Genomic DNA, 11,063 nt, shown 5'->3' with positions numbered 1-11,063 from the left:
GGGGGGGGGGGGGGGGGGGGGGGGGGGGGGGGGGGGGGGGGGGGGGGGGGGGGGGAATGCATAGCGCTGTGAGGTCGGAGGGAGAGGCTGGGGCGTCGCCATTCTTCCCCGCATCACTGACAGGCTGGGGCGTCAGGGGACAGCCAGGGGGGCCCGCAGTGGAGCTGGGACCTGCGTGCACCAAGCCGGTGCCTCTGGGCCTGGGACCTGTGTACCTCCTGGAGCAAGACCGGCGCCAACGAGCCAGACCCCCCCCCCCCCCCGCCCCACGACAGCGGCCCCAAGGCGCCCAGCAGTTCTTATCTCCCGATTGACTTCTTGGACAGCGCTGGTCACACTATTTTTACACTATTTTTCCTCTCTCTCTCTCTCTGGATTAAGCTGTATAGTTTCTCTGCCTGGTCAAGATTCTTTTCTGTTCTTTCCCCCTCCCCTGACATGTCTGTCTTCCTGGGGATAAGGCGTCTTCCACCACCACTGCCCTCACCGTTTGTTTGTTTGTTTGTTTGTTTTTTGCCGTTTCCCCGAGGATTACGTCAACCAACAAGCAGAGCAGCCTGGTGGAGGACCCGCACCATCATTATGAGCAGGGAGATAAAGCAGGCGGTCACAGCGACAGAGAGCACCCCACGCGCTCCAAGAAACGCCTCCGGAACGGCCAGGCCTCGAACCTGTGTGACCATCTTCACTACAGCAGTGCCCACAGACGCAGGACACATAACAAGATTTTAAAACACATAAGGGACAGAAAACCAGCCAAAATGACAAAATGGAAGAATTCTCCTGAAAAGAAATTCCAGGAAGAAATCACAGCTAAAGAATTGCTCAAAACAGATATAAACAATCTATCTGATCAAGAATTTAGAATTATATTCATAATATGCATTATTGAATCATACGATTCAATATGAGGACGTGGGGACGTGGGGACTTACCTAGAGAAAATGAAAACACTAATTTGACAAGATACCCGCACCCTTATGCTTACAACACTTACAAGAGACAAAACATTACAGTCTAACGTCCCTCAATAGATGAATAGATAAATTGATAAGGAAGGTGTGTGTGTGTGTGTGTGTTTCACTTCCGTTTTTAAAAGGAAACGAAATAACACTGAAACACGTCGACTCTAAGTTAAGATGAAGAAGTAGGGGCTGGAATCGTCCTTGCCCTTCAGACACCGCTGTTTGAGGTCAGATCACTTGGACTCCGAGGACAGCGATCTTCAGGTCCCTCCGCACTTGAAGGGAGACGGCGCGGCTGGAGGGGCACGTGTGTGACGGGGCGGGGGGGGGGGGGGGGGGGGGGGGGGGGGGGGGGGGGGGGGGGGGGGGGGGGGGGGGGGGGGGGGGGGGGGGGGGGGGGGGGATACAGCAGGGCGGCGGGAGGAGGGAGCCTTCTGTGGAGAAACAGGGAGAGAAAGAGGACTTAGCCCGAGAGGAAAAGCTCTCCGACCACAGACTGGGGAACGAGGAGTTCGGAGACGCCCAGTTCTCTCCTGCAAACAGCCTGGGGGGCCGGAACCGGAAGTTTGGAAGTGGGCAGCTTGATCGGGGCGGGGCCAGGCGCGCACTCTCGAGGGCGGCGGGGGCGGCGGGAGTGCACGGTCCCCCCCAGGGCGCAGTGGGAAGAGGAGGCGTCGCCCCCCCCCCCCCCAGGACAAAAGGCCCTGCAGGTGCCAGCCACGGGCCTCTCGTCAGTGTGGGGAGGCTGGCGGCCCTCCAGAGGCCAGGAGCAGACCCAGGCGTGCCGGTCCGTTAGCACATGTAGGGCCGAGTCCGGCTGAGCGCCAGGAGGGGGGCCGGGGACTCGGGCACGGGGCGGCCCTGTGACGGGGCCTGGACAGCGTGGGCTGGGAGCCCGGTCCGGGGAGGCTGGACTGGAGTGATGGTCCCTTTCCCTCCCAAGGCCGACACAGGGGCCTCGGGGAGCAGCCCAGCAGCCCCCGTGGGGGCGGACGCGGTTCTGCCACCCCCCACCCTCCGTGCGGGCAACTGCTGCTTTACCGGGCACGCCGGGCTGAGCCAGGGCGGCCGGCCTCCTCCTGGCGCTCAGCCCCCAGCCCCGGGCACCAACAGCCTGTTTCTCTGTTCTTTCTCTCCTCCCTCTTCTTGTTTTTTTAATCAGCCTCATAGTTCCTGATTTTTTTTTTGTCATTTCTTACTATACATACATATATATCAGGCTTTCTATTTTATTCTTCCATCTTTTTTCCCCCTGCTTTTCTCTTATTTTTCTTTACTGTGAATTAGCCTTACAGTTTTTTGATTCTCTGGTTCTCTTTTCTCCCATTATTTTTGCCCTTTTTATGGGATCAGGCTCCCTGTCCCCCCCCCCCCAGCTATTTTTTCCCCCTATGGTTCCTTCAACAAGTCAAAGCACACCCAGATAAAGGTCCAAACATGCTACCACTGCAAGCAAGGAGGGGCTCTGCAGAAGACGGCGGTGGGACGGAGCAGCCGAATGCAATAGCAAAGCGCACGCAGGGCCACAGAACACTTCCCGGAGCTCCGGCCCCGGCGGTGTGCGGCCCGTTTTAACGGAGAAGCACTCTCAGGTGCAAGACGCACAACAAGCTTTTAAAACACACAGAAGACAGAAACTTAGTCCAAATGACAAGAGAGAGGAATTCTCTCCAAAAGGAAAATCAAGAAAAAATCAAGCCAGGGAATTGCCCAAAACAGATGTAAACAATGTATCTGAACAAGAATTTAGAACAACAGTTATAAGACTAATAGCCAGGCTCTAAAAAAGCAGAGAATACACCAGAGACCTTGCTGCAGAGATCAAAGATGTAACAACTAGTCAAGATGAATTTTAAAACACTCTAACAGCTGCAAAATTAACTAGAGACAGTAAGAGCGAGGGTAGAAGAAGCAGAGAACAGATGAAACAAGATGAAATTATGTAAAGTGATGAAGCTGAGAAGGGGAGAAAGGGAACTATAAGATCGCAAGGGGAGAATTAAATAACTAAGTGATGACATGAAACAAAACAGTATCTGCATAGGAGTTCCAGAAGAAGAGCAAGAAAAAGGGGCAGAAAGTTTATTAGAACAAATTATAGCTGAGAACTTTCTTAATCTAGGGAAGGAAATAGGGAAGTCCAAACAGAGAATGCCCTTTAAATTCAATTAAAAAACGGAACACCAAGGCATGTCAAAGTAAAACTTACAAAATACAGATAAAGAGGGAATTTTGAAAGTAGCTTGGGACTAAAGTCCTTATTCTACAAGGGTAGACACATAGGTTACTAGCAGACCTGTCCACTGAAACGTGGCGGAACAGAAAGTAGTGGCAGGCAATACTCAATATACTGAATATGAAAAGTATGCAGCCCAGAATCCCTTGACCAGTGAGGCTATCATTCAGAAAAGAAGGTGAGAGAAAGACTTTTCCAGACAAACCAGAACTTACGCAGTCATGACCACCAAGCCAACCCTGCAAGAAATTTTAAGGGGGCCTCTCTAAGTGGAAAGCAGCAAAACTACAAGGAATAGAGAACATTATCAGAAACATGAAACCCTCAGATAACACAGCACTAAATTCGTATCTTTCAGTAATCACTCTGAATGTAAATGGACTAAAGGCTCCAGTCAAAAGAAATAGGGTGTCAGAATGGATACAAACCAAGATCCATGTATATGCTACCTCTAAGAGACTCATTTTAGACCTGACGACACCAGCAGATTGAAAGTGAGGGGATGGAGAACCATGTCTCATGCTGATGGATCTCAAAAGAAAGCCAGAGTGGCCATACTTATATGAGACAAACAAGATTTTAAAATAAAGACTGTAACAAGAGATGAAGGGCAGTGTATGATAATTCAGTGGTCTATCGATCAAAAAGAGCTAACGATTGTAAATGGTTATGCCCCCAACTTGAGAGCACCCAGATATAGTAATCAATTAATCATAAGCAAGCAAACGTATTGCTAATACCATTATTGTAGGAGACTTTAATACTTATAGAACAGACAGATCATCGAAGCAAAAAATCAAGAAAACAATGGCTCTGAATGACACACTGGACCAGATGGACTTAACAGGTATATTCAGAACATTACATCCTAAAATAGAAGAATACATATTCTCTAGTGCACATGGAATGTTCTCCAGAATAGATCATATATTGGGTCACAAATCAGGCCCCAACCAGTACAAAAAAATTGAGATCATAACCATATTTTCAAACCACAATGCTATCAAACTTGAAATCAACCACAAGAAGAAATTTGGAAAGCCCTCAGATAAATGGAGGTTAAAGAACATCCTACTAAAGAATGAGTGAATTAATGAGGAAATTGAAGAAATTAAAAAATAGATGGAAGCAAATAAAAATGAAAACATGACAGTCCAAACCCTTTGGGATGCAGCAAAGTCAGTTCTAAGAGGAAGCTACATTACAATTCAGGCCTGTCTCAAGAAGCAAGGTCCCAAATCCACAACCTAACTGTACTCCTAAAGGAGTTAGAAAAGGAGCAGCAAATACAACCCAAAGCCAGCAGAAGAAGGGAAATAAAGATTTGAGCAGAAAAAATGATAGAGAATTTTAAAAAACAGGTCAATGAAACCAAGTGATTGCTTTCTGAAAAAATAAACAAAATTGATAAACCCCTTACCAGACTTCTCAAAAGAAGAGAGGACCCAGAGAGACAAAATCACAAATGAAAGAGGAGAGATTACAACCAACACCACAGAAATATAAACAATTTTAAGAGAATACTATGAAAAATTATTTGCCAACAAACTGGGGAAAATGGACAAATTCCTAGGCACTCACACACTACTGAAACTTAAGAAGAAATAGAAAATTTGAACAGGCCCATAATCAGCAAAGAAACTGAACTGGTTATTGAAAAGCTCCCAGCAAACAAGAGTCTTGGGCCAGATGGTTTCTCAGGGGAATTCTACCAGATGTTTAAAGAGTTAATACCTATTCTTCTCAAACTGTTCCAAAAACTAGAAATGGAAGGAAAGCTTCCAAACTTATTCTATGAAGCCAACATTACTTTGATTCCAAAACCAGGACAATAACCCTGATGAACGTGGATGCAAACATTCTCAACAGGATACCAACAAATCAAATTCAACAATACATTAGAATAATTATTCACTAGGATGAAGTGGGATTTATTTCTGGGATTCAGGGCTGGTTTAATATTCACAAATAAAGCAACCACATTAATAAAAGAACATATAAGAACAATATGATCCTGTCAGTAGATGCAGAAAAAGCATTTGACAAAATACAGCATGTTTTCTTGATTAGAACGCACAATAAAGTAGGGATAGAAGAAACATACCTCAACATCATAAAGGCCATAAATCAAAGACCCACAACCAATATCATCCTCAATGAGGAAAACCTGAGAGTGTTCTCCCCTAAGTTCAGGAATCTCAGGGATGTCAACTCACCACTGTTGTTCAACATAAAGTCCTAGCTAGTTTCAGCAATCAGACAACAAAAAGAAAAGGCATCCAAATGGACAAGGAGGAAGTCAAACTTTCACTCTTTGTAGATGATATGATACTCCACATGGAAAACCCAAAAGACTCCACCAATAAACTGTTAGAGCAGATACATGAATTCAGTAACGTCACAGGATATAACATCAAGGCACAGAAATCCATTGCATTTTGATACACTGATAGTGATGCAATAGAAAAAGACATCAAGGAATTGATTCTATTTACAACTGCACCAAAAACCATACAATACCTATGAATAAAATAACCACTAAACCAGTGAAAATTCTGTACACTAAAAACTATAGAAAGCTGATGAAAAAAAACTGAAGAAGACCTAAAGAAATGGAAAAACATTCCATGCTCATGGATTAGAAGAATAAATATTGTTAAAATGTCAATACTACCCAAAGCAATCTATACATTCAATGCAATCCCTATCAAAATAACACCAGCATTCTTCACAGAGCTAGAACAAACAATCTTAAAATTTGTATGGAACCAGAAGATACCTGAACAACTAAAGTAATGTTGAAAAAGAAAACCAAAGATCAAGGCATTACAATTCTGGACTTTAAGGTGTATTACAAAGCTGTCATCATCAAGACCGTACGGTATTGGGGGACCCACAACTGTATGGCCGACTCATCTTTGACAAAGCAGGAAAGAGTATTCGGTGGAAAGACGACCATCTCTTTAGCAAATGGTGCTGGGAGATCTGGACAGCGTCACGCAGAAGAAAGAAACCACCCCACACTCCTACACCATACTCAAAAATTAATTCAGAATGGATAAAAGACCTAAATGGAGACAGGAAACCATCAAAATCCTACAGGAGAAAAGAGCTAGCAACTTCTTTGACCTAGGCCAAGCAACTTCTTAACTTGACATGTCTCTAGAGGCAAGAGCAACAATGAACTACTGGCACCTCACAAAGATAAAAACCTCTGCACAGTGCAGGAGACAGTCAACAAGATGGGAGAAGGGAATTGCAAATGACATGTCAGATAAAAGATTCATATCCAAGATCTATAAAGAACTTACCAAACTCAACACCAAAAAAACAAATAATCCAGTGAAGAAATGAGCAGAAGGCATGAATAGACACATTTCAAAAGAAGACATCCAGATAGCTAACAGTCACATGAAAAGATGTTCAACATCCCTCATCATCAAATACAAACTTGGGGAAATACAAAACCGCACTGAGAAACCCCCTCATACCTGTCAGAATGGCTAAAATAACAACTCAAGAGACAACAGATGTTGGTGAGGATGCCAAGAAAAGGGAACGCTTTTGCACCACTGGGAATGCAAACTGGTGCAGCCACTCCGGAAAACAGTATGAGGCTCCTCAAAAAAGTTAAAAATAGTACTACCCTATGACCCAGCAATTGCACCACTAGGTATTTATCCAGAAGATATGAAAAATGCTCATTTGAAAGGGCACATGTTAATAGCAGCACTATCAACATAGCCAAACTATGGAAACAGCCCAAATGTCCATCAACTGATGAATGGATAAAGACGACATTGTAGATATATGCAATGAAATACTACTCAGCAACGAAAAAAGAATGAAATCTTGCCATTTCCAACAATGTCGATGGACTAGAGTATATTAATGCTAAGTGAAGTAAGTCAGAAAAAGACGAATTATATGATTTCACGCATATGTGGAATTTGAGAAACATAGGGGAGGAGAAGGTACAGGAAAATTAGATAAAAACAGAGGGAGGTGAACCATATAGATTATTAAATATGGAGAACACACAGGATTGCTGGAGGGGTGTGGGCAAGGGGTGGGCTAAATGGGTGACAGGCGTTAAAGAGGGCACTTCTGGGGATGCGTGCTGGGTATCACACATGAGGAATCACTGGGTTCTAATCCTGATGCCAAGACTCCACTGTATGTTAAGTGACGTGAATACATACATACACACATATATTGAACGGAAAGAAAACATTTAGAAAACTGCAATATATCACCAAAAAAATGAATGAATAGTTCCAAGGAGAATATTGCTATTTGAATTACTTAAATACTGTGTGTACCAAACCACCACAGAAAGTTATCTGCAGTCTACACTGTAAGAAATATTGGTAACGCATGTTTAGTTACAAAGGGCTCATTGCAAGTATATGTAAACGACTCCTGAAAATTAACGGGAAATAAGAAACATTGGTAGAAAAGTGGGAGACTCAGATATAAGTAAAGATAAGTAAATCCTATCAGGAGAGGAAAATTATAACCTCAGGTTAATAGTTCTAAAGATGCAATAAAGGGCCATCTGGGTGTCTCAGTCAGTGAGTGTCCAACTTTACCCCAGGTCATGGTCTCACAATTCATGAGTTCGAGCCCTGCATTGGGCTCTATGCTGACCGCTCAGAGCCTGGAGCTGCTTCACACTCTGTCTCCCTCTCTACCCCTTCCCCACCCCATGCTCCCAATAAATAAATACTTAAAAAATTAATACTAAAGGCACAATAAAACATTCACGAGGACAGTATAATCCCTTCTAGAAGGAATATAATGCTTTAATTCCAAGTGTATTTAATACTGAGACCAGTACTATGGAAATAACGTACAAAAATACAATCTTACCTCCCCTGTCCTTCATTCCTTTATTTTTTTTCTCTCAAGTTTAGCCAGGAGAACAGCTGGCATCATTGTTACTTCTTCGTCAGTTACTAATCCTCCTTCTAAATGGACCGGGCATGGTTCAGGAGCATCTGGGGAAAAAGGGAAGATGTGTATTGTTAGTTTTCTTTGAAAAAAAATCTCACGGGGGCACCTGGGGGGCTCAGTTGGTTAAGCCTCCGACTTCGGCTCAGGTCATGATCTGACATTCATGGGTTCAAGCCCCGTGTCAGGCTCTGTGCTGACAGCTCAGAGCCTGGAGCCTGCTTCCAATTCTGTGTCTCCCTCTCTCTCTGCCTCTCCCCGACTCATGCTCTATCTCAAAAATAATTAAAACATTAAAAAAAAAAAAGAAATCACATGGATGTGTGCTGGGTAAATTTCATGACAGGAAGAAAAGTGACTTTCCTGCCCACATAAAATTATGAAAACAAAGTATGCACAGCTAAACCTGAGAAAGAATAGAAGTTCTTGAAGAATTTCCAGGGATAATAATGGCAGAAAGAGTGTATTCCAATGTAATGGCAAAGGCAGTGTACAAATGGGTCAAGAAGATGTGGTTTAGGGGCACCTGGGTGGCTCAGATGGTTAAGCGGCAGACTTCCGCTCAGGTCATGATCTCACAGTTCGTGGGTTCGAGCCCCGCATCGGGCTCTGTGCTGACAGTTCAGAGCCAGGAGCCTGCTTCGGATTCTGTGTCTCCCTCTCTCTTTGACCCTCCCCCGCTCATGCTGTTTCTCTCTGTCTCAATAGTAAATTTTTTTAAAAATTTTTAAAAAAGATGTGGTTTACATATACAATGAAATACTACATGGCAATGAGAAAGAATGAAATCTGGCCGTTCGTGGCAACATGCATGGACCTGGAGGGTGTCATCCGAAGCGAAGTAAGTCAGGCAGAGAAGGACAGATACCATATGTTTTCATTCATATGTGGAACAGGAGAAACTTAACAGAGGACCATGGGCAGGGGAAGGGGGAAAAACAGATGGGGAGACTGAGGGACGCAAATCAGGAGAGACTCTTGAATACTGAAAATGAACTGAAGGCTGAAGGGGGAGAAGGAAAGGAGAGGGGGGTGGTCATGGAGGGGGGCACTTGTGGGGAAGAGCAAAGGGTGTTAAATGGAAACCAACTTGGTAATAAACTATAAAAAGTTTCATTGTAATTAAATTGTAATTAGTATTGTAATTAGTATCTTTTATTTTGTAAATAACTGGCATGTAGAAGAACACTATATTTTTATTTATTCATTTTGTTAAAAATTGTCAAAGTATCTTAGTGGTGCTAATAGTTGACCTGAAGACTATTTGGGATTTGCTGCATATATTATCTTATTTCCAAAAAGGATAGTCTCTGATTTCATCCTTTTCCATCACTATACATACTTTATCTTTACGTACTTTCCTGCTCAGGCTCCGTTCTCCAATAAAAATGTTAAACAGAAGTGGACTATTTTGTTCCTGCTTATAAATAGAAAGATTTCAATGTACCAGTAAGGATGCTTTGTGGTAGGTTTAATATAGACACGCTTCTCGATGTAAGTTACCTTTTATTCCTTGTTTGCTAATTTTTTATTGACATAAATTTTAAGTTCTACTAAATAATTTGCATCTTCCGAGGTGTAACGTCATTTTTGTCCTTATTTAATCTGTTGATGTGGTGAGTTGCAACCTACCTTGACTGGGGCACATTGTCTGGTTTAGAAGCGCGTCACTAGATTTGTTTTGCTGACACTTGATTCCGTCCTTCTGTGCCCACGTCTGTAATTGGCGCTGGCCTGTAATGGCCTCTTTGTCAGGCGGCATCATCAAGTTACGCTAGTCTTGTGACGTGCTGGGAGTGTTCACTTCTTGCCAGTCTCAGGGAGCTGTACGCGATTTAGAATTACTTTTTCACTAAATATTTAGCAGAACTCACCAGTGAAGCCTAGAGCTTCCTTTTTAGGAAATCTTCTTAAGTCAGATTTATGTACAGCTCGCTGAACTTGACCAGTGTGCACCCCATGTGCCGCCACAAGATGTAGACCATGAACAGCGACGAAAACCCTTTTCCTGCCCCGTTGTTTTCCATCACCGCCCCCTGCACCCAGGCCCCGGAAACTGCTGCTGTGGCTCCTGTTCCTACAGGACTGAAAGTGGAACCGCCGAGAACATAGCCTTTGTGACTGGCTTCTTTCACCTCGCACAACACTTTTAAGATTCCTCCATGCCTGTGTGTGTATCAGGACTGTGTTCCTTTGCACCGCCGAGTGGCATCTCGCCGTGTTACGGCCGGGCTGCCGTTGACCACTCACCGGCTGGCGCACATCGGGCTCCCGGACCGGCTGCGTGCGGGGCGCTCCCACCAGCCTCTGCACGCATATGGCAGCCGCCTTGCAGACGCAGACTTGCCAAGTTCGGTTTGGATGCCCAGACTGATGATGCTAGAGCAAATTAAGAAAAGAATTCTTTAAAAATATTGTTTTAATGTTTATTTATTTACTTTTGAGAGACAAAGAACACAAGCAGGGGAGAAGCAGAGCGAGAGGGAGACACAGAACCTGAAGCAGGCCCCAGCCTCCGAGCTGTCAGCAGAGCCGGATGTGGGGCTCGAACTCACCAACTGTGAGATCATGACCTGAGCCGAAGTCGGAGGCTTAACTGACTGAGCCGCCCGGGCGCCCGAACTAAGAAAAGACTTCTTACATCAGGGAAGCAGAATGGCTGCCAAGCAGGCCCCAAAAAGGGCTTAGAAGGTCAAGGAAAGGAGAGTGGCTTGGAGTTTCACGGGAGTGGAGCTGAAGGAAGGTTCCAGAGCATGGGCAGGGATTTGTGCGGTTTGAGCCTCAGATCTTCCCCAAAGCAGTGAGCACCTGTGCTGAGTATTATCAGCTTCCCGGAAAGTGGGCAGAAGGGGAAGGGAGAGGCGTTCGGCTTAAAAACTGTCAGAAAAGATCAAAAAAATGTTAGACTC

The 11,063-nt window shown here is 44.5% G+C and overlaps 1 protein-coding gene across 4 annotated transcripts in view; it reads right to left on the bottom strand.

Annotated features, from left to right (window-relative positions):
* LOC115275756 (F-box/WD repeat-containing protein 12-like) overlaps positions 1 to 11,063 on the bottom strand; it is a 104,881-nt gene that overhangs the window by 48,761 nt on the left and 45,057 nt on the right. For 2 of the 4 annotated variants that reach the window (XR_003901727.1, XR_003901729.1), the window contains 2 exons: positions 10,405 to 10,533; positions 8,074 to 8,201 (listed from right to left, as the gene is read on the bottom strand). Coding sequence is in view for 1 of the 4 variants with exons in the window: in XM_029919486.1 (XP_029775346.1) it covers positions 8,192 to 8,201; positions 10,405 to 10,533 (139 nt within the window). In the remaining 3 variants the exon portion in view is untranslated. Of the gene's footprint in view, positions 1 to 8,069; positions 8,202 to 10,404; positions 10,534 to 11,063 lie in introns of those variants that run through there. The other 2 variants (XM_029919486.1, XR_003901728.1) reach the window with 2 other exon arrangements.

This window comes from Suricata suricatta, chromosome 13, assembly GCF_006229205.1.
Source record: "Suricata suricatta isolate VVHF042 chromosome 13, meerkat_22Aug2017_6uvM2_HiC, whole genome shotgun sequence".
NCBI lineage: Eukaryota > Metazoa > Chordata > Mammalia > Carnivora > Herpestidae > Suricata > Suricata suricatta.
This window is presented reverse-complemented; position numbering and strand designations above follow the sequence as displayed.